At 40.9% G+C, this 24742-nt stretch overlaps 1 protein-coding gene across 3 annotated transcripts in view; it reads right to left on the reverse strand.

Annotated features, from left to right (window-relative positions):
* Positions 1-24742, reverse strand: part of LDB2 (LIM domain binding 2) — a gene marked incomplete at both ends in the record, with an annotated part of 220579 nt that overhangs the window by 41394 nt on the left and 154443 nt on the right. For all 3 annotated transcript variants that reach the window (XM_084266994.1, XM_084266993.1, XM_084266995.1), the window contains 3 exons: positions 4544-4627; positions 6282-6404; positions 11557-11729. In XM_084266994.1, coding sequence (XP_084123120.1) covers positions 4544-4627; positions 6282-6404; positions 11557-11729 — 380 coding nt within the window. The remainder of the gene's footprint in view (positions 1-4543; positions 4628-6281; positions 6405-11556; positions 11730-24742) is intronic.

Raw genomic sequence — 24742 nt, forward strand, 5'->3', positions numbered from 1 at the left:
ATTCTTCAGCTCGTAGGTGCTGTGCAACCACTGACATTTGCAGTTGAGATGCTAGAATGATGCTGCAGAAAAGCCTACAAGGAAATGAGTAGCAGCAGAGCACTTGTTACTCATTGAGGGCCGGTGATCCCATGTGCTGCACATGGCAGTGATACTGTGGGAAACGCAATCCATGGTGATGATGTAAATAGAAGATGATGACACAATGTAGCTCACAAAGGGAAACAAACTCACCCTGCGTGGGTGACTAGAAATACAGAATTTATTTTCCCCAAGAACCTGACTTTGCACCCTTAACACATTTATATATAATCCTTCTCCATTGAAGATAAGCAAACAGCTGTAAAATACTGACCATACAGCTGCCACAAACTGTTACATATTAGGGGCAAACTGGCTGCTGAACGACTTGAGCTCATATCCTTCCCATGCTTGAAGCCCTATTTAGGAAAGCAAATTTCAAGGGAGCTGTTCCACGCATGTCTATTTTGCATGTGCAAAAGAAAACTTTGCATGCACCATACATACAAATGGCTTTTGATTGCAGTGGAAGTATTGCCTTTGGAAAATTGTTTCCCATTAAAGAATTCATGCCATCCTCCTAGCAGAAGAAATCCGAAAGAGTCTAGTGAGGAATTAAATTATTGGAAGTGGGGATTCAGAGAATATTGTCCTCTGTGTTGCAATAGTAACACTTCCTTGCTGTTTTATACAGAAAACAAACAATTTGGATAATTTGTAGCTCAGATGAGCCTTGCTTAATATCTCCATACAGGATGTAAGGGGAAATGGGAGTGTGCATTCCCCTGCCTAGATACCTCTCCTGACGCAGAGCGGGAGGGCTCTGCCATGCTAATCTCACATTGCAAAGGGCAGATGCAGATTTGGCTCTATTAGCACCAATAAACTGGCTGCCAGAGCAGACCTCAGCGTGGTGAGGATGCGATTGCTACAAGTGAGGAAGAACTCTAAGAAATCACTCCAACCCAGCCAGTGGAAGAAAGCAGAGAAATTTTGGCAACCATCTGGCAAGATACAACTATATTTCAAGGCTCAGGCCAGGTAGTCCTGCCCAATTGACCATAGGCACTGGCTTTTTTATACTGTCAGAAATGTTGAGAGAATAAACAATTTTATAGGAGGCAGCAAGAAACATTTGAGCTCCAAGTTGTGAAGAGTGCTGCTGGTATAAAGCCACTGTTTCTAGAGTGCATTCAAATCCATTTCACATTGAAGATCTAAATAAAATAGCTGAGCAACTAGAAAATTACATGGAAAAATAACATAATGTGTGGGGACTAAATTATTGTAAGCTTGGTGGAAGCTGTTTCTTCTGTAATCTCCATCTTCAAACTCTGTACAGGATTCCTGTTTGTTCCTGGACTCGTAACGACTGAGACTAGGATATAGGTCTTGACCTTATTATCTGATAGTTCGTAATATCTACTACTTGATGACTTGATGAGAAATTACTTTTTAAAAAGCTTGATATTAATTTAAAACCTACAAGGTTTCGCTCATTATTTTTGAGACAGCCTATTCAACTCCTAGTCAGCAGCTACAGCAAAGGATGCTGACCCCATTGATGAGGTAATCAATTATGCTGGAACAAAACAAACTAGTAACTAGAGAGAAAGGAAGCCTATGGTTTTATATAGTGCCAGAGAAAACAGGGAGAAAGAGCATTTGGCAAATGACACAGGACAAAACATTTCATTTCCAGTTTCCAAGAATATATATTTTAAATTTGCATTAAATATGATTTACAAAATCAATGTTCTTCTATGCTGGACAGCTTTACTCGGCGTGAATGAAGACAAACCAGGGCACGCATCCAAAGCTGTGCCTCTACAGGCATGCGGCACTCTGGAACGGAGGTTTATGTGCCAGCAACTGCAATTATCCCAACTAGCAATGATTTAGTATTCTGTGATGTCTAGAGTGTAAGAAATCCAGGCTATACCTTTATATCGCCACCACCTGAACTCCAGGTTTAAATTCTGCCTTTAAAAGAGACTGCAGCACAGCCTGCTGCTGTGTGCATGCTAGAGAATAAGAATTATTAATTCTGCCCATCAGTGAAGTTTTCACTTATGAGTACCACAAGCCTTTGCTGTGTGCAGCAGAAGAAAAAAGAAAATAATTTTTATGCTTAGTTTCAAATCTTTATTTAAAACCATGTAACACTGTTAATTACTGAGAACACTAGGAAACTGGAATAAAATATCATAAACTGCTGACTTGAAACAAACCCTAAACAACCAGAAAACAAAGCACCTTAAACCTAACTGCATTTACCACATCTTTTTAGCTCGTGGTTTTACAATCCTGAGTTCAGAAAATATTTTCATGTCAAAACTGCCAGAAGAAAGTAATTGGGAAAGAAATACATCAAAATAGAAATGTATCATCTAATATGAGCTCCCATGATGAGCTGAACATCTGAAAAGAGGAGCAGAATGATCAATTCCTCACCAGAAGAAAGAGAGACACAAAGATTGGCTTGGGAAAAAAAAAAAAAGGAGGAAGAGATTTCCTTTTGGAATCACCACAGCGGGAGCCAGAGGAAGCTTTGCACCCAGAGACCTAATGTTGTCTGTTAAGCTAACAAAACTAGTCTGGAATAAGAAAAAAAGTAAGACTTCATCTTTTCATCCCCTTCCACTTCACTGCTCATCTCCCTAGTGCTTATCTTGATCCCAGTTTTCTTTTTCAGAGGATTTTTTTCTCCCTCTCCCCCCTCCTTCCTTTCTTTTTTTGATGCTGAGGGGGGAGCAGCATGGGTGCCTCATGCCAGCTGCCTCCTAACAGGGACCCTGCCTTCTGCATTTGCATCGTCACATTCAGCAATCACAGAATATGCCACAAAGGACCCAGAATGGGTGGGCAATTGACTGCTGCAAATTCAGCAGGGCCCTCTGAGCCTCACTGAGGACAGGTACTGAGTACAGCAGCCAGTGTGGGCCAGCCCAAGTGCTTGCTGGTGCATGCAGTCATGCCAAGGGGATTAAAGCCCTCAAAATCAGGGTAATGCCTTGTGCCAGAAGACAATTTGGAAAGAAAACATGGAAACAGCCTACCTAAGCCAACAATGTGTTTGTCCAGTTTCCCACAAGGGTAAAATGCAAGATTTGGCATGACAGGAGGAATTCCCAGTGGGGCTGTCTGGAGAACATGCTCTAGGATGCTTCACCATGAGATAATGACAGCATGGCCATGGGTATGTGATCTAAGCACAACGGTTGCTCTCTGTACCAAACCCCAGACCAACCTAACCATGAGAATACAATACACAAGCATGACATATTATTCTTGAATTTATACCTGCAAAACTTCTAATGCCATATTCTTCCTGCAGTTATGCTACAACAGACCCACCCTGTGCAACAGGACTATAATTTCAACAGTAACTTTTATGCTAACACAACATAAGCAACAATCCACAATGACTTATGATACTGGGAGAGTAAGTGCAGTTACAGGCTGCCTTGAAACCATAGGGATACAGTGAGAGATATCTCACCACGCATCCCAGTCCTGCAGTGTCCTGCCTGGAGTTTAGAACACTCTGGGAGTAGGACTCCATCCATAGGTACTGTAATACAAGGTAAGTAGACCTGAATGAAGTGCAGCTAAAATACAGACTGTCAGGTACAGCTCTATGCCAGGCTGAAAATAACTGCCTTTTCTAGTGTTCTTGTTATCTTAAAAAAGCATCTGGAATAATTGCTCACACAATTAAAAAGAATAAAATCAGATATTCTTGGCCAAGTTAGCTTGGTGTATCATAAAGGGATTTGCCTCATTTTATCTACTAATGGCATGTCTAGAAATAAGAAAAACCTGAATTTTAACCTTGAAATATGAACTCTACAAACCTGTGTTTCAGTGTATATGCATTGTAAGCCCACACCAGGGAATACTTTCAAAAATAAAAATAAACTTCCAAACTTTGAATGCACTTTAAGGGTCAAAAAGCAATGGGAACAAATGCATTATTTAATCATAAAAAACACACTCGATTCAGCGCGAGGCTGAGGAGGGAGCTCAGGCTCCCAGAGGCACGTGAAGGGAGGACTGCTTTGAGGGACTGCTGCAAAAAGGGCTGGAGCTGAGCTTTCCCTCAGCCCTGCCTCTGCCTGGGAGAGGTGGGGAGGTCGAAAAGCTGGAGAAGACAGGCAGCACTTAATAAAGAATGAGCTGCCATTTTCTCAGGAACAGTGAAGCAGAGAAGAAAACCGGTAGGGAACTCCTTGCTTACAAAAAAATAAAGCCATTATTCAAAACTGAGAAGAAAGACTGTTAAAAACAGGGGCTACACACACATTGCTTCAATCCCATGATAAAATTCTTATCCTTTCTAGTGGCGTATTGTTCGCAGCTACATCTTTATTACAGTCTCCGTGTTTCGCCTTCACCCTCATTAAGGTTTAGGTCCATTTCTTACCTGACCAACACAGGCTCTGCTCCCATTACTTTGACTCAAAGCTAACAGCAACTTTTAAAAAATGCTCACAATAATCATCAGCTATAGTATGCTTACCCTGAGGTAGTTGAGGGTGAAGTTTGTCAGACCCATTCGAGTGATGTTTTTGGACAGCTGCTCCAGCACCTGAGGGTCTTGTGCCTAAACAACAGAGGAAAAAAGAATTTTCACTTTGCTTTTTGTCTATTTGTTTTTCCTCTATGTGCTCAGTGGAGTGCAGGGAGGGCTCTCTGAAAAGAGGTGCCACTCCTATGGAAAAATTACACATTGATGCTAAATTTGTGCAGTAAGCCACAGCTTTCTGTTTGCATAGGAAAATGTAGAAGATTATGAAACTGGAACAGAATAGAGACTGTTTTCCAATACCTTCTTTCTGTCCCTGCCCATTCAAAAGATAGACCTAGGAGGTCTGGTCATGCACAGGGACGCAAACAAGCAGGGCCCCACCAAAGAGCTTCCTCTGAGGGACCACAGTAAACTTTGAGCTTTCCATTTGTTGGCTGGGAGTCCCAGGAGACTGAACAGATATAACCAGGAATAAAGAAGGTATCACTTTCTTTTTGGGGATGAGAAACTGAAGCAGAGAGAACTCACCAAGACACCAACAGCAGAGCTGATCATGTAAGTGGCATTAAGCACAGGCTAGAGAACCCTTCTGGTCCAAGATATTTTCCCAGAATCAAACAGGAAAAATGCAAGTACAGTCCCTCTCTGACCCTAGCCAGAAGCTTTACCTGTGAGACCAGCATCCTCTTTAAAGTAAGATCAATCTCATTACTGAAATTAACACCTGCTGGTTTCTGACTAACCTGCTTCCACTCTCCTTGAATTGTAGCAGCCTCCTAAATACATAATGTTGCTCATGGCCATCCTCGTTGTCCCTTAATGGGATACTGCTGAAGAGTTCAGAAGACCAGCCCTTCAAAATAAAGGATAACCTTGGCAAAGAAATGGTGGGGTGGGTTTGGTTTGGGTTTTGTTTTTGTTTTCCAAGGTATTTTTCTTGACACCTGTAATAGCATTTTCAAAAGCCTCCAGACTTAAGTTATGTAAAATTCTGGGCTAAGAATATATCTTTATCTATGGATATCTAAGTAACTTGATGTCAAAATACAGGTACATATTTGGCCTGTGTTCTTACCCTCCATAAAACCACAGTCCTGCAATTAGCTTTGTACATGGAGCACTGTATGTCAGAATGCTTCTACAGTGTGGAACTGAAACTGGCAGTAAGACTCTGTCCTTTGTCCACAATGATTTACCTTATAATAATCTGACTTCAATTTGTACAATATTTAAGATTCTAATGCTCTATTGTGTGTGTGTTTCCATTTAATTATAAAAGTCTTTAAATGTGGAAAAATAAAAGAGATCTGGATTAAAATTCTAAAGGTTTCTAAGTAAATATATGGTAACTACCTATTTTCTGTCTCATGCAAGGGTAACATTAGTTTGTTTAATTTAAAGACTAAATATAACTCATACCTACAATGATGAAAATTCACTGGCTTTAGTGTAGTTCATACAATAACAACAGATTTTGGGCCCAAATCACACAAGCCAGCAAATGGGATTAAAAGGAAAACTATGTGCTAAAGCAAAATGAAAACATAGCAACAGTGGCAACAATAGAGCACTGAGAAACAAGGGAGTGATGAAAGAACTTGTAAATGGACGTAGTTGCAGGCAAAACAAAATATTTATACTTAATTGCATTGGGTGTGAAATTTGCTGGAGTTCTTCAGAAACCTAATCTCATCTCTGCGTTAGGTCAAGTGAAAAAAGGATTACTTACATGCATGGCTAGAATGCTGCGTGGGACTAATTCTCTGTACTGTCTAATAGTAAAGTGCCACGTTTTTATTCTCATAAGATCATCAAAAGTAAACTCCAAGATAAGACGTCCTTCTGTGCACACCTAGAATACACAAAATGCATGAAATAAATTCCCAGGAATTTAGTTTTCAATGGCATTGTATCATCGATTAAACAACACTCAAAAATATCAGAGCAGTATTCTATTGTTCATCTCTGATAGATTAATTGTTTTTCATTCTCTTGGGGAGAAAAAAACAAATGTGGGAAAATGACTTCCTAGGCCTTACTGCAGAGACAGTAACTTATAATACTATGGATTTTATAGCATTTTACAAACATAGAATATTGTTTGCGCTAAATCTTTTTTATTGCATCAATTCTCTTTCCCTCACAGTTCACTACTGCTAATTAATGACTGAACCTGGCAGTGGAGGTGACTGTGGTGCAACTGCATGCATTTGATGTCAAGTTGCTGAACCAGTCATCCCCAACCTGTTTTACATTGCCCTTTCCTTACAACAGCCTGGCATAGAAACCTTCCTTTCACCTCCAGTTGGAGCATGCAGTGCCCTGAATGCCTGTGGCCAAACCCAGGTGGTTTATTTTTTCCCTTCTTGTCTTTTCCATGCATTTCATCCCATTTTTATTTTTTCTTTCATTCCTTATCTACTTTTAGGAATCCTCCCTTCCAAGGAAAGCCAGATGGGGTGTATGCCATCAGGCTGTATGAGCTGCACTGCCACAGCAGGTTTGAGAGCCAGGGGAGCAGAGAAGAGGTTGAAGTCACGGGCAGTAGAGCTGCTTCCACAGAAAAGTGGCTCCCACAGCTTTGGGAGGGGTCTTGTCTAAGAAAGGAAAGAATATATGGGAGGAATAAATGCAGCAAGTGGGTGCTATCTAGAAATAAATAACAAAATAAATTTCTGGAGACTTTTCAACAGCAGTCCACAACTTAGTGTGGAAAAAACTGCTGTGGCTATGGTCTTCCTTAAAGTACAAAATATATGCCCGACATGGTATCTCGACTAGGGGTACTGGGGAACACTGTAAATGATTTGAAAATTAACTATCTGTCATTTGGGGGGGGGGGGTGTGTTCATTTGGATGTTTAGACTTAGAACTCCTGTTCAAATTAAACTTGCAAGTGCAGGGTACAGAGATAGTGTGGGAACATGGTGTAAAGTCTCTCAGAAGATCTTTCTGCAACTTCAATGTTAATAGGACTAATGCTTGATTAATAATTAGCCATCCCAGATTCTGTTGAACCTGTTGAGCCATCTTACAAGCCCTAACTCAGAATTTCCAGATCCCACTTAGGCAACGTGTGGCTATTCTGGTTAACAATTCACCTAATGTCATCATAGTTTCCCCCTCTGGTTGTTTCTGCAAAAACCCATAGGTAGTTTTAACAGGCATGCTACAGAGATAAATTATGGTAGACCTATGAAGGAGAATGTTGCAACAGGTTCTCATCTGCCCTTTTCAACACACCTTAGTGATGTCTTCAAAATTTTTAAGGTGGCTTATTTTGTCATTTGACCCCGATTTTGCTTTTCACATCAGTTGCACTATGATGAGAAATTACACAGGGGTGCACATGCACACACATAAGGATTAATACAAGAAGAAAAGCATTTTATATCGATGTTACTGTGTTGTGACCAAAGATCCCGATGACAGACCAGTGAACATCAAAATATTTTGGGTTTAAAATATTTTTTACTCATAATACCTGTAACATCTCAAATGTTTCTTCTCTTCAGCTCAAAACCCCACAGCTCTTAACAGATTTATTTTATGCACTGGCATTAACAAATTTTAATAGAACAACTGAAACACATTCCTCATATCGCAGTGGTAAAAATTTATACATCTTATAAAGGAATTTAATTTCCTTGTGTAGAGCAGAATTTTACACATTCCTTTTAATCAATAAAATTGGAGCAGTTCTTATTTTAAATGGGCCTCTTTTTTTTTTTTTTTTAAAGCTGCCTTTTACATAGAATCCAAAAAATCAAAAGGGTCTCCAATTAAGAAAACATTTTCTGTTGTGCTGAATTCATGTTACCGTACTGTGAGCTCTGACATTTTGTTTCTGTGGTAACCAAAATCAGCTGATTAGTTGGCATGGCAACAGAAAAGATGTAATCCCAGCAGACACACTCTAATCAATGCCCCCAGCACAGATGGTCTCCGGAGGATCAACAAGAAAGAGGCTGGCAGGCATTCAGTATATCACGTGGTTGCTCTAGACTAGGCCAGGAAAAAACTAAAAAAGAACATTTCTCAAACTAACCAATAGCTTTTTAACCCCTTCACTGCACTTATTAATTGTAGGGATTTCAACTGCTCATACCTATGAAAGCCAAGTTTGGTCCTGTGTCTTACTGCTCAGAGTCCTGCTCTCCTAACACCGGGCACCTTTTGGAAATCTTCCCCCTCTATTAACTACAATTTCTCAAACCTGAGTCCTTGCTTGAAAGGAGACCTAAAGCTTATATGAATCCTGGAAATGCCTGAGATTATTATTAAGAATTAAAATCACTGAGTTTCAAGGGCTTCACCAGTAAAATCCAGCTGATGGCCCCACTGCTGGGTGCAGGAAGAGAACAGTTCGAACATGGGGCGCTCACTGCTCTAGTGCTGAAGGCAAAGCTTGCTTCTGCCAGTCTATGGGGAAACATAAGCACCACTAACTGCAGAAAAAATGGTTTGCCTACACCTAAAGTTGGAGGCAAACATGGTGAAAACAAGAGGCTTAGGAGGACTCCCAAAGCTTTCCTTTACCTGGAGAAAAAACTGAAGCATCTGCCAGGTAAACAAACATGATAGTCAGGGCTTCGGTCTCCCCTTTTACTGAATTTAATTCATGCCACTGAACCATATTAAATTCTTTACAGTGTTTATTTATACCTTGATAAAAGCAAGTTGTAATTGTGTGACACTTTACAAGGACCTCCTGCCCTCTGGAGACAAGCAGGACTATTCACATTCTTACTGTTAGGCATGTTCTAGCCATATCTGTTTGAAAAAAAATGGAATTGCCATTTTATATATTTGTCCAATACTGCAGTGTGTAGTGAAGTCACTCTCACTAGGAAAATGTTGAAACGAATAAAATGCAGCTGTGGATTCCTGATTCAATACATGATGAGAACTGTTTCAGTCTATTATATTAGAACCTAGTGAATTTATGACCTAGAAGTTGTTTGTGAAACTGAAACAGCTAATAACAAATATACTTTGTATTTTTGCATGAAAAAAACCCTTCGTGGTACTTTCATTGGGTCAGATTCAGACATAACCTAAGGAGCTACAAAGTCCACTGGAGTTTTGCTGATATGGGAGGTCTCCTTTGTTCCACCACCAATGCTGTGAGAGTAGGAGTTTACCTTTGGGTACAAGATCTGTCCCCGTGGTATCTCTGCTAGAAGTTACACACACACGGCTGAGGGAACACTCAGCTCATTTCTGAGAGACCAATATATACTTTTCTCCTTTATTCCACCAACTACTGTGTTTTATTTCAAATTTGCTCTAACACAGTCACATTTTAAACATACAACAAATAATCCTCCCCCCCTAGTTTTTTCTCCTACAATCCAAATCACATCCCCACTTGAACTCTTCTAGCAGGATAGAGAGGTTTGTATAGGAACCCACAACAGAAATGTCAGGGCTGAAGCAGGCCATGTGCTGCTGAGACCACAGCAGATGGACAGACTCACTGCACACAAAGGGATGCTGCTACAGAATATGACTGTGGTCCCCTCACACGAGGTGTGCACCCAGCTTGGTCCCTGCTCCTAGTCTACCTTTGACTTGCTGGGTATTAGCTTCCTCTCCAAAGTAACACCACTGTGATGTGCTATCATGAGAAGTACAATAGACTAATTGAATGGAGAAAAGTGTGTTATAGTTACTGATTCAAAAATAAACCCCTCAACCAACCAACCACTTTTATTTGCTCTTGCATTAAAGGTAGCACAGAGGGAAATGACAGCAATTGCTTTAGGGAGCTCTGCAGAGAAGCAGCTACAATTTACCCCCATCACGTCCTCTGTACATGGCCAGCACACCCAGCTCCTAAGCAGTGAGGAGGGAAAGAGGTGCTGCTACCCAGAAATAACTGGTCTCTTCACACATCTCTCTCTGTGTTTGCATCTACCTAAGTCACAGGGGGCTGGAGTGGGAGAGCTGGAAGGACAATGCCATTAAACACACACTTCCCAGCTCATCAGTGTTCCACACACCACTGTCTTCCTCTCCCTCTTCTCTGAGCACCACTCTAAGGCCCACAATGATGGCAAGGAAGATACTATGAAGGGATGGGACTCACACACACACTAAAACAGTATAAGCCATGTAGGCCCTTGCCATGATGCTGCCTCTGCCTTTTTTGACTCTAAAATCCCCTCAGTCCTGCAGGCCAAGGGCAACGTGGATGGGTTATCTCCTCTAGTCGTGCCTTCTCCTTTTGTGCTTTTCTCCAAGCAAAGATTAAAATGCACACAGATGAACAGGTACAAGATGGGAAATCATCATTTCCTGTTCATTTATGAAAGGACACATTTCCATTTTGAAAATCAGTTTACTGATTTTTTTTAATATATGTAAAATTTTGTTTTAATTTGTATTTTCCACATTTTTGGTGCTGGCTTTTTATCAATACTGTAATATATGGCATTCTTTAATTATAGAAATGGCCAACACATGCAGATAATTCACTATCAATTACAAATTGAATATTCACTAACTGATTCAGAGCATGTTTAAATCAACTGACTCCTCCTGCTGATTTCACTGCTGCTTAGACAGGCATCCTAGTGTATTAAATCAATATTTTTCTAGAGATTTGTAGTCCTTGGACTAGGAAAGTATCAAATATAACACATACTATCTCAAATGGCAGGTACCAGCAATGTGAAATCTTATTGTTGCTTTAAAATCAAGCCCAGAGAAAAAGAGATGGGCAGGTTGAATTTAATTCACATGCAACTGATGGTTCTGGTAACCTGGCATTATATGCTTCTCTTGCAATCTTTCCAGGAGAACTGCAGAGGATGCCCACAGAATTTTCCAGTTGTGTAATGAATGTATAAAATAGTAATTAAATGGCTTCAAGGGTTTTCAATATTAGAAATCATCTCAGTCTACCAGAAAAATGCAACAGCCAATATTTTTCACCCTTATACACACTGAAAAAGAAAAACAAAAACCACCAACATGCTTTATTGAGTCTTCCCTGTTACCTTGGTAAACATGGGTTTTCCATGCTGAGTGACCATGGTGCATTGATCACAGTCCACTGTGATGGATGAGTTGTGGTATGACTCTTTTGAGTGCTTGAGAATGTAATACAGGTCTGTTACACCTCCTTCAAAGACAGTGCTAAAATAACGAGGAATGAGGGTCCTTCCAATTGCTGTGAGGAAAATACAAAGCAAAATTCAGCAAATGCTCTAGGTCATAAAATCTCAAACCATTTGCTAACAGAACATGAATAATTTTAAGTGCAATGAAATCAAACTTTCATTTAATGAATATAATACATGTTCTCTGCTGTAGAAACAGAGTTGTGCCTGCTCCCATTGAAATCAATGAAAATGACTCGCTCTATTCAGAGGGAGTGGGCTCATCTTGTTTAATCGTTGTACACTGATGGCGAGTTAGAGTCACTCTTGAAACCATCTGCAAGGGTTTTTGTCCCAAAATAATTATTATTCAGAAAACCACATGGTGTCAATTATGACTAAAAGTTGGATAACACTCATAAATGTGTAAATACAAGTGGTGAGCGTTTACAGAAATATACTCGTACACCCAGAAATGCAAAGCAAATTTATATAGGGGGGTTGTGAACACATACATGTCTGTCTGTGTGTGGGCATGTGTGTATTTATATATACACCCACCCACACATACACACACACTCTTGACTGAATAGAAAGGTTACTGCTGAGAAATCCAAGACCTGGGGATTGGAGAAGGACCTGAGAACGCAATACAATTGAAGCTACACAATCCTACTACCCACAGGTCCACCTGAGAGCTCTAGACAAGAAGCGTTTATGTCGTAGGCTAGAAAGTCTGAGCAGATGTCTGAACTAGCTTATATATGCACTACTTAAACCCCAAACTCTGGGCTCAAGGTACCCAATTCTGCAATACTTACTCTGGCAAAACCCTCACTTGAAGTCACACCCCTCACTTCAATAGCAGTTTCAGGTGAGTACTATAAGATCTAATTCCAAATGCGTAATAGTAATAGTGATCTTCCAAGTGTACTTCAGATACACAAAGTAGGAGAAGCACTGACATCAAAGGCAATTATCTTGTATGCAACTGATGTTTTCCATCTCCTTTTTTACAGATAAATTTGGATGCAACCACAAGCCTGGTATGACAGAACAGTTTATAATAGACCGATACTTCTACATCAAATGACTCATTGCTTTGCATGCATTAATCAATCCACAGTAATTCTGAGTGGTGGATACATAAAAATTGCTTCCATTTTACACAGGGAAAAACCAAGCCATCTAAACTGTGTTTTGAAAGAACAAGATGGAAAAGTCACCATCAACAGGCAAGATTAGAGTTTATTAGTTCCTAATTCTTGTCTATTAGGGCTATGTGGTGACTCATGCCTCTCTCATTCGCTGTCTACTTTTGAGAGTAATTTCTTAAAAAATTATTTTCATAGGAATTTTGTCAGCATATGAACAAAAGCTCCTGACCCAAAAAAATGTATTTGCAAGTGGGTGTTGTAAATTAAAAAAGCATGGCATTTTTCACAGTACTTTTGTGAAAACTGTTTCTGCTCTGTGCATTGCAATGTGGAATATTGCATGTGCAGTCACAACGCACGTTATATAATGAAAATACACAAATATAGACTATTAGAACTTGTTAAAGCTCTTGCTGTAATACTATATATTAAGGTAATTTTATGTACAAAAATACACCACACTCTCTGGAAGTGGCTGACAAGTCAATGAATATGTTGAACGACTATTCTCTGACTCCAGCTCCTAAAAAATCCCACCCACTCACCGTGCATATATTAATTTTCTACAGGCTTTTAATTTAATTTAGAAAAACTGAAGTCCAGTGTATCAACATAGGACTCAACCCAGGCTTTAACTCAAATTTCTCCATGTTAGCATGGTATATAGTAAAACGTAAAATTTACCCATCAAGTTAATTTCTTGCTCCCCTAAGGCTAATTACTGCAAATTAAATTTCCTGCTAATCATCCTAAGCAGTGAATGTGTGATATGAAAATCCAGTATTCCTACTGCTTGTGATAAACCTCTCTTCACGTGACTTATGCACTGCATAAATATCTCAAAACTATTTTAACTGCAGTTTATAGACCATTCCCAAAGTAGCGCGGTCACACGGTGTGGCTTTTTGCCTTGTATTCACAGCTACAACACATTAAAGGAGGCTAGAATGACATGAAATATCTTATTACTTTTCTTAGTAAGCATTATCTGTGTTTGCCAAGGGATATGCCAGTGTGAACAACAAAGTGTGGGACCCAAAAGGATGAAGAGGAGTAGAGGTGCACACAAGGGTATGCACCATGGAACCTGATTTTCAATGACAGATGCATACAAAGACCCTGTCTGTCTTTAAAACTGAAAACAGCTAATGCAAATGTCCAGCATAAACAAATATAGTTAATATTCAACTCTAGAAGAAAAAATGAATGGAAAACTGTAAAAAAAAAAAACTCACCATGTTGCCTTGCGACAGGAAACAAAGGCAAGTTCAAGGTTTTGGTTCTTTTCCTGAAGCACTCCATGGCTTAAATAGATCATTCCTAAGATAACCATGAAACTCTCTACAGTGGTAACAAAGCTTATTTGTACAGGAGGTGGCATTTGCAAGACCAGAAAAAGGCTGTGGAACAGCTCTTACAGACTCTAGGGATTATCACAAATTAGTGCATTTTAAGTGAAAAGGATTTTTTCCTTGATTTTTTTCTCCTCCCTGTGTAGGAATATTCAAGCACACAGGTGTGCACCCCCAGCTCTGCTGCGTGCATACATACAGTCCTTTCATAGGTATAGGAATATGAATGGGGCTAATGTGCTTTTCCTTCCTTTCTTGCAGTAGACAGACACGCTCAGGTGTGGATGTACAGCCATGCTCAGGTGTGGATGTAAAGCCTCCACCTGTGTATCTCAACAAAATTTTAGCAACTGAATCTTCTGCCAGTCAGTTGAAAGCTACTTCCTAGGAGGACTCCAAGTAATGTAAAGGCAGGATTATGTGACATCCTGTGGCCACTTCAGGATGCAGTTTAGCCATCCTTGCACTAGAAAAGTGAACTCACACCTTGCAGAGCACAGAGCAAGCTGTATGATGCCCTGTACACTGCTGTGGTCTCAGGTTTGCAGCCTCTCAGAGGCAGTCACCGACAGGAATGGGAAGTAGTCTAAATAGCATATGGTGTAATACCTAATCCCACCAACAGGGATGAATGAAGCTTCACATGCTTCACCATGGGAATTCCTCCATGGTTTAGACCTTGGCTTTTAGTCCACAGAATACGTGTTGAAGAATGTGTCTCCGTGCATGATTTTGTAAGGCTTCTGCCTCCCACATCACACTTCCCTGAAGGAGCATCATACAAACACCCTCAGAGCCACCACACAGATCTTTCCACAGGAGCTCTGAGACTGAGCGTTTCCAGCAGGAATTTGAGCATGGGGAGATGCTTGTAATTTCCTTTCCTGGTGTCAGGGCCTTGAGAACAACCTGTAAACACCCTTGCTTTGGCAGTTGGCTGCCAGGAGGGTTTTCTTTCCAGTTTCTCAGGGGAATCCTTGCCCAGCTACTGCAAGGCTTTCTACCTATATCCTCATGGAGGCCTCTGCAACCAGATCTCCTGTCTCCTATTCAACGGTTGCTCTTTATTCTTTCTCCAGTCTCTTTGCTCACATACCCCTACAGTCCAAACCTCTGTTTTTTCACCTTTCAAACCTTCCCATTGGTTATCTTCCACATTCATTACTTGACAGCTTCCCTCTGCTTTCTCTTCTCTCACCCTCCTTCTATGCTGCCCCTTATCCTCTTGTTCAAGCAGGTTCAATAACTTTCCAAGTCCACAAAACTTCCTTATTCTCCTTACTTTAGCAGGTCCAGCTATCTAGTCTCATTCTCCTTGTTCTCCTTCACTCTACCCAAACGCCAACTTTAAATACGTTCTTGGTGTCCTTTCTACTCAGACAGGCTGTCTTAACATCTTGTCCCAGGCTTCTTGCCTCAGCAATCTAAGCCCTCCTTCTGGATCTGTTTTCCCCCTCAAGATTCTCCCTTTGCCCTTTTCCTCACTCTGCCATCTCCTAACAGCAGATTCTTTCTCCAGACAAACCACATCTTCCTTCCCTCCGCTTCATATCCAGCCAGACATCAGGCAAGAGGACCCCTTCCCTCTGTGACCCCCACCCAGCCTAGCATCTCCCCATTCCCAGTGTTTTCCTCATTGGCTTCCCTTCCTTAACCATCCCCTTTCACCTCCCAGTTACTATTCCTCCCCCATCTCTCACATCAATGTCAACTTGCCCTAATTTTTCCCCCTCTCTTTTTCTCCTCCTCTTCTGTTTCTTTCCTCCCCAATCATATCAAGTTGCTTCCTTTGCTGGATCTGCCAGCAGTGCAGGAGAAGGAAGGGCTTCTTCCTCTCATGTGCAGCACTGGCTGAGCCTTCCCTATGGGCTTTACAGTGGAAATGTCCATAACTGCACATAGCCCTGAGCTGTACCATGTCTGGTTACTCTTTGCAGTTGGCACATTGGGCTCCTACGAGGTGCTTAACCACGTTCCTGGGAAAGGAAGTCCTTGAAAATTTTAGCTGTCAAGCCCCAGTGAAGCCTCCACTGAATTCTTGAGAATGGGTGCTGTTTTTCCCAAAAGATTTATAAATTTGCCAAAGGTAGTCAGATTTCCTCAAAGAGGACAAAAGGGAAACCCCTGTCACAAAGGTGAGCAACCCTACTCTGGATCACACAGATTTGTGGGCATTTAAAAAACAAAGTTACAAGACCTGTAACATGGACAAAACAATATTTTTCCATTTTGGGGGAAAGGAGAAATCTTTTTTTTTGTTTAAAAAGAAAATAACTAGATAAAAGCAAAACCAATTTCAGCTTTATTAAGTCAGGTTTGGCAAAACTGTAAATAAGTAGAGAGAAGGCCTTTTAATCGGACTTATCAAACAATATTAATAATAGGTGCTATATCATCTGCTCTGAGCCCAATGCTCAGCTGTAGGAAAGCAGACATAGGTTCATACCTGTATTATACAATATTAACAGGGTGTTACAGTCAGGTTACCCAGAAAAGACCTTTTTCTAGTGCAGAAAGTGACACCCTGCACTGTAAAATAACAGATATACTAGAAGGAAAATTCACCTATCCCTCAGCATTCAAACATTAATTCCAGATCACCGGAATGCTGGTTTAAACTATCGTTTTGTCCTGGGCAGCACCCTTCATCCCCAGCTGAGTACCCAAGGATGCAGTTTCCCATGAGAAGCAGGCCTTGCCCCGTAACGTTCGCTTCATTTGTGCCAGCAAATCCCCGGGTAGCAAAGCAAACTGACAAAGATCAGCTGGATTTAGCAACAGGAAATAGTTATTTATATGAAAGTGTCAGTAAGAAAAAGCATTTCTGAAGTGACTGTTTTGCAGGGAATATAATGCTGTCACCTGCTGGAATGATGCACTTTTAGCCTATTTGGTGGTGTAACATCTTGGCTACACAGGATTTCTGCACACCTTTCCAGTGGATCAGAGATCTCCATTCAATTTTAGAGCTGAAGTAAGACCAGCTGTTGTGACACTCCCCCAAATATGAACAGGCCAGAAATCAATTAATTCAATCTATGAACATAGGGAAGAAGCTCTATAGGTCAGAAACAGTTATATTATACATAATACTCTTTAAGTATCATTCCTGGGGAATTCTAAAGAAAAAAAAATGAAACCATCTGACATATTAAATGGCCCACAGCCTGCCTCGTGGGGAGGGATGCACTTAGGTCATGCTTGTGCTTCTTGGCCTGAGCATGTAACAGTAATGATTAGGGTGCTCGCCTGTCAGCCTGATCCTACCAGTCATTATTTCCATGCTGTCCTTTCATTTATTTCCCCTTTTACTTATGTTTGCCTGAGTGTAAAATACTTTATATCCTTTCAGGAATATGTTCACGGCTAAAATTATTTCTCCATCCCAAACTGAGCCAAAAAGTCCAATGAGCTCTAGGTGGGAACAGTTATAACTTGTGAAGTTCAGGGGTTTTGCAAGCCTCAGACTGGCTATGGGCAAAAAGCCAGTTAAAAAAAACTAGTTCATAATACAATTATGGTACCACACACACCACGTGGTTATTATGGTACAGTTGTTTTGGGGCGTTTGTTTCCCCCTCTCCCTCCCCCAAGGAAGATTTGAATCAAATAGAGAGTAAACATGTTTTTCTAGTTCAAAGGAAACTGGTATTTGTGGGCTAGGAATAAAAGGATACCTCCTCCCTTTGTGTCCCACAGACAGGCTGTCAAAATCTCAATGCCCTCTCTACGGAATGAAGGTTCATAGCCTCTTTGCAGAAGCAGGGCTTGATAGCAAACCCCTACTTGCACACTGAACTGCTCATGTGTTGCTTTTACAGTAGAAGCTCTCAGGGGCCAAGACTTGGATTTAGCATATACGTATACCCCATGTAAGATAACTGTCAAGCTGGTAGAGAAGTGAAACAATGGAAGTGTTAATCAGCAGAATAAAAATATTTGGTTTATTGCTTCCAGGCTGGTTTTTGCAGCTCTGAATCCTGTCAAGTCCTATGTCTTCAATTAGAGCTAGGATATAAAATGAGTAATAAACCAGACACAAATAAAAACATAAAATATAAAAAGCCTTTAAAGGTTCCACAGCATCAGCAACAGAATGAAAAACCACCCTCTGCCTACAGCTTAAAGGAGTTCGGTCTGGAAGCTCTGGTGCAGCCTGCAGCTGATTATTTCACCAATGTGCTATAGTTGGGCTTGAGGAACTCCACTGGTTGGGGCTGTGGGTTTTTTGGCTCTCAACACAAAACGTTGAGCTCTCCTGGAAAGCTCTAGGCAGACCATGAAAATCTCTTGCTTGAGAGATTATCACAGTTGGATCTCAGTAATTAAATGGAGATGCTACGACTAACTCTCCCTCAGCCATATGTAAGAGCTAGGGAAGCCAGGAGACAACTTCCCATTGCTTGCAAATGAGCTTTCCTGAGCACTGCAGAAGAAAGCCTGAGCTTTCTGTTAATTGTTAATTAACATCTCTGGGTATGGCCAGTCATCTGTGTGGGCCAGAACTTGTCATGTTCATTTACGTATGTTTTTGTAACAGAAATACACTAATCAGTACACACAAAGTAAAACTTCATGGAGTTACACAGTGATGTCACTGCCATTATTCTGCCTGTACTTCTGGGTGCCCAAATTTGTCCCTGTGGAATAGCATTTCAGGCGTGTTCCCTCCCAGACTCAGCTTTTCTGGCTGAGACATGGAGAGAGGAATCCCTCCTTAAGCTGGACAACATAAAGTTCCAGTTTCCAGTACTGCAACCTGCTCTCTGGAAGAGCTGCAAGGCACACTGCGCATGGGAATGCTCTTCCACCTGCATAAGACCTTATCTGGTGAGTGGATTCAAACCCAAACAACATGAATCTGTTGATTCCCAGAAAAAAACTACTGTCAGATTTGATAATATGGCATGAAAGGCAGTGAAAAGACAGTCTAATAAGTCCAAACTCTGCCTTAGAGACGCGTGGGCCATGTTGATTAAACCACCCACATGTATCCAAGGCAGAATCTGGCACACACAGACCTGTCCTTTTTTTTCTCTTCCTATCTAGTGGGTAAGATTGGGTTCCTAACATTAGAGTACTTATAGAATAAAAATTAAAATGTATGATTAGATTCCACTAAAATCATATTTCTAGTTATTTATACAAATTAAATTTTAATTAAATGTGTGATTTTAAGTCTATTACAACAGCAGCAGTAATAATACTACAGCATTAATAGTTGTATACTAGTAATACACTACATTGTATTTAAACATTCAGAAAACATCTCCATAATCTACAGACATCATGGATTTTAAACTCCATGAAGTTCAGATTTCCATATTGCTAATAAAACACAGCTTTCTGAAGAGTAGAACTAGCCATACATACATTCTTCCTGTGCCCTTTACAATTTTGTTTTTATTTTTAATGATCTACTTAGCACTTAATGAAAACTGGGGAAATCTAAGGCTTCTGTATCATAATCACAGAATCATAGACTGGTCTGGGTTGGAAGGGACCCCAAGGATCATAGAGCTCCAACCCCTCTGCCACAGGCAAGGACACCAACCTCCAGGCATGATCTAGCTTCCAACCATTTTGCCTTCGTTCTCAATTTTCTACCACCACCATGGAGTGGGATAATGTAGATTCAGCACAGTGACTGAGTGACTTGAGTCCTTCCCACATCAAGAACCCAATGATTTTGGGTGGTTTTTTGATCCACAATGTTTTCATGGTATCTGCAATATCTGTCTTATTTTACGCCAATATTATTGCCTACAGTCAAAAGCTTCAACCCAAAATAAACCTAGCCATTTATTTATAAAATTGTAAATGGCTAGGTTTCCCTCTCTGGTTTCTTCTATCCTGTGTAATTCAATCATTGACTTTGCCTTTCCTGCAGTAAGTATTCTCTAACAGTGTTTTACCCTGGTGAGGATTTGCCTGTATAATTTTGATTCCATTGACAGTGTATTTCCTTTTCTCAAAAGTCTGTAACCAGCACTTCAATCCTCTAAAACACACTTGAGTCAAGAACAAGTAACAGAAACTTCATGACAATGAGACCTCAGCTTAACTCCTCAGCCCTTATGACCCTTATTCTCATAGACACATAATCTGCAACTCGGTCTTAAATCCATCATCTCTCTGAAGAGATACAATATTTTACTATAATTTACTTTGGTAAAAACAGCCAGAAAACAATTATAAAAAGCTCTATATGTCTCAGTACAAAGCTAAACTGCACCAGCACAGTTTTTCATTCAGGCTCAGCCAGTCTATTGCAATAAAATATCCTCCCAACCCTTTCCTTATTAAACCAGCAGTATCATACACAACCAATCTTTAAAAAATTGCTCACTACTAAATTCAGTCTTCAGTTCTCGAGTATTTCAGCCTCAAGCTAAGACAGTGTGGACATGGGGATGTGGAGAGCAAGTGGCAGAGTCCAAGATCCCTTTGACAGCATGGCAGCTGGGATGGACAGCATCTCTGGGGTTCATCTAGTTCAACCCCTCTCCCATAGAGCAGGGTCACCTGAAGTGGGTATCCTAGGACTGTATCCATTTGGGTTTTGAATGGAGCCTTCATGACCTCTTTGGGTAACCTATGCAGTGTCTTACTATCCTTCAAGGAAAATGCTTTTTCTTCTGTTTAAATGGAATTTTCTCCCCTTTGTATATTTCCATGCATTGATAAGACACCCCTTCTGCAGGCTGCACAGCGCCAGCACCCTCAGCCTTTCCTCGTATGGCAGATCCTCCAAGCCCTGAGCCATATTTATGGCTCTACTCTGGACTCACCCCAGTACATCCATGTTTCCCTTCTAAATGGTGAGCCCAAAGTGCAAATCCTACTCCAGGTGTGTCTCACCAGCACGGAGGGAAGGATCACCTCTCTCAAGCTCTCCCCAGCGCAGCCCAGGAGGCTGTTGGCTGCTTTGCTGCAGTGGCACATTGCTGGCTCACAGTCAGCCTGAACTCTCACAGCTCCTTGGTCTCATAACCAGTAGCTCAAATTCAAGCACAAACAGCAGAGCACCAGCTGCACAGTTCTGTACCACCTTCAAGTTTTCACGCTGTATCCAGTGACAACACTCTAGGAACTCGACTGATCATAAAATGGAATCTCAGAGCCCATACCATTTGTTGTTTAAACAACTGATGTAGGTTTCTAGCAGCACAGAGCAGGACGGCCCTTTTCCCCCACATTGAAAAATCCAGAATTTCTCCTGGCAGGCACATTTCTGAGGAAGCCTACAGTCTAAACTGATTTTTGTTAGGCTGGCAGGGAGAAGAGTTTGAAGGGGTTATCCATATTCTTTTTCCACAGACAAAAGATACCTTAACTGTAAAACTTCCATGTCTTGTAAATCAAGACCATCACTCCCCAGCAAAGTTCTGTACATGAATGTTTCAGTGAAGAGACTTTCATCTTATATTTGCATAAAAAAAATCTGCATTCTGAGTGTGGGAAAAGCCAGAACAAATGTTTTGTCTGGTTGCAGCATATAGCCACTGACACTTCAGGCTGTGCTAATCATTCTGTTTGAAGAAAGAGTATTTCTGCTAACTTTTTTCAACAACTGCAAAGAAGAAAGTTTTAAAGAGGAGCCAAAGAAGTTATTCACAGCTGTATGACAAACCACTGTCAAAACATAACAAACCACAACCAAACTCAAGCAGAAAATGACAAAATGTGAGACTGGAAAATGATGGAAATTGTGCAGGACAGGCATTTTAGATGAACAAATGCAATCTGTACCAGCATAAAGGACCCACACAGCACAGAAAATGATACCCAGAAAAGTCATCTCAAGAAATAAAGACAAAAACATAAAATTCAAATGACAGGACACCAAAAGGAACAGACAAAAACCAGGCAAACCATCCAGTTGTATTAAATCAAGCACGCTCCTGACCCCTGACTTCATCTGACCTAGCAGAATACTAAGCACAGCATGAAACAAAAAATATGTAAAAGCACAGGCAAAATGATATTAAGATAAAATGATATTGACCATACCCTCACACGCTGCCACAATCCTTTTATGCAGATACCCAAGCTGGTCAGGGGTGGAACGTAGACAGAGAGCTCAAAGCCAAAGCGCAGTTGCTGCAGAGAATGGGTGTTTGCTTTTCTGTGGTGTTTTCGTGCTGGGGGTGCATTAACTGACCAACCTACACATTTCACAGCAATCAATTTGATTAATCTCTTGTTGATCTGAATCCAAACAGTCCCCAAAAAATTAAATGAGTCACTGGCACCACACCAATCACTACCTGCAAAGAATTTGCCATTATGCTGGGGATCTTCCCCCCTCCCCCAGATTGTATAAATATTCAAGCCATTGCTACAAAAAGCATGTAGGAAGATCTATTGTGCTCTATTTGCTGGTGCAAAGTTGGTCTGAAGAGGTCTATAAATGTAATTCTACCAATTTCTCATCTCCATGTTCTCCCCTGAATCATGATGAGGTGGGAAGCTGAGGCAGAAAAAAATCTCTTACATGTATTCTAGAAATACTATGAAACATTTACATCATATATGAGAAAGTACTGATCTTAGGTCCCTTTCACCCTTAGAAACACTAAAAGAGAAGCCCTGAGTGACTGAGACAGTACCAGGTGTAGTGAATAGCTTTTTTACTTCTAAAGTTCCTGATTTACATTGAGGCAAAATCAGCAGCAATGTACACATTTCACTGGCTGCAACTCTGAAACAAAAAACTCTATTTTTTGTTTCAGTCCAGCTTGCATCATCCAGAATAGCACCTCACACCACCACCACCACGCCTGATGAGAAGACTGTTGAGAAGGCAGAGGACACCATTCTTGATGAGAAGCCTGAGGACAACCACAGACTACCAGGACTTCACAGGGCTCAGCTCAGGCAGAATTTACCTTTCTTCTTGGACGTTTTTCTCAGTTCTCCACAAGCTCCCCTCTACCAAGAGAAAGCTAGTAACCTTGCTTACTTATCTCAGCTAGTTTAAGGTAGTTAAAGCTACTCCTTTGTTGTGGTTAGTACATTGTAAACATAGCTATGAACTTGCTCTGCTAAGATTCCAAGTAACCAAGCTACATGTTTGCATAGTGTGGCATCACGTCTGAGCAAGTGATCCCCGTGAAGAGGCAGGAAATATTTGTCTGAGCTCTGAGCCAGATGAGAATGGCCACTCAGCATCTGGTCAGCTCAGCATGTGGGCAGAACAGGCTCATATAGGCATTTTCCATACAGGCATAGTTGCCCTCCTCAGTGCTGGAAGACTTCCGTTCATGGCAAGACCAAAGCTCATGGGTAGGGAATATGAAGGAGAAAGATAGTCCCTTCCCTGAACACAGGACTTCATGCTCAAGCACTGTCAATCAAGCATCACAGCATGCTCCACATTCAGGTGAAAAATATCAGAGGTGAAATGTGTTGATACGTGCATCAAAGGGGACATAACATAGTGGGGAGTGTGTCTGGAGAACTGGTGGGAGGTGAGGGGTTACGGTGATATGATAAAAGATACACGCGGCATTCTCAAAATCCTCAAACTGCATTGAGCACATGTGGATTGATAACCAGCATGATTTTTCGGGTAATTTTATGCTGTAGACTTATGAACAATATCTCACCAGTGGATAATATCAGTTGTCGGTTATATACATGTTTTATAACAACCAGAACACTCTTTTCCAAAAAGCCGTTGGTGGTTGGCTTTGATTTCTTTTTTTCTGCAGCAAAGCTTGCTATCCCACTCTCTTTCTCTTTCAAGCTCATGGAAGCTAACTGCAGGGAAAGTAAAAAGGTATTCAACACACTAGACAAAATAATTAGGAAAATATTCTACCATTTAAAAATGTTTTGTTGGTTTTAAAAGTGCAGCTTGTTTATTACCCTTACCATGAAAGCAAGCGCCCTGTGTTCAGCTATACAAATCAGATGTCTGACAAAATAACATCAAATAATAAAGAACCACTTCCAGAAAAGGGCAGGCAACGCAACAGGTTTATAAGCTTCAGTCAGAACACGTTATATGTAGTTTTTAATAAAATTTTATAAGAAAGTAATGCAGAATGCTCTTAACTTGCAAAAGGTAACATCAGTAGTAAGTGCTGTAACAAATCTGAGCTGAAGCTGAAATAGCCTCTTCCTAGGTTTTCCGCCTTTCAGCCACGTGTTACATTTTTTCCACATTTCAGAGAGTCATTATATCATCTTCTTGATATATTTTTGCTCTAGTGACTCAGGGTGATTTCTGGAACCACTACGGGTAAGATGCAGTTCCCGTGACAATGCTGAACTGCCACTGCCAGGACAGCTGCAGGGACCCCCTGAACATAAAACGTAACCACCACCACACTGAGCAACTCAAATGCCCACCCAGACCAACACCTGTGCCTGACAACAGCCAAACCAAAAACTTAAGGAAAAAATGGGAGAAAAAAGTACAAGTGTGAGGTGATCCTTTCCCTGGTCCATCATATCTGCTTCCAAAAATGAACAGGCGGAATGGTACAAAGGGGATGGTTGCACTCAGTTACACAGGGAAGTCATGGTGTTAACTAGCTGTTAACATCTAACTACAATGAGATCACA

Source organism: Gallinula chloropus (assembly GCF_964237585.1).
Source record: "Gallinula chloropus genome assembly, chromosome: 7".
In the NCBI taxonomy this organism is placed as follows: Eukaryota; Metazoa; Chordata; class Aves; order Gruiformes; family Rallidae; genus Gallinula; species Gallinula chloropus.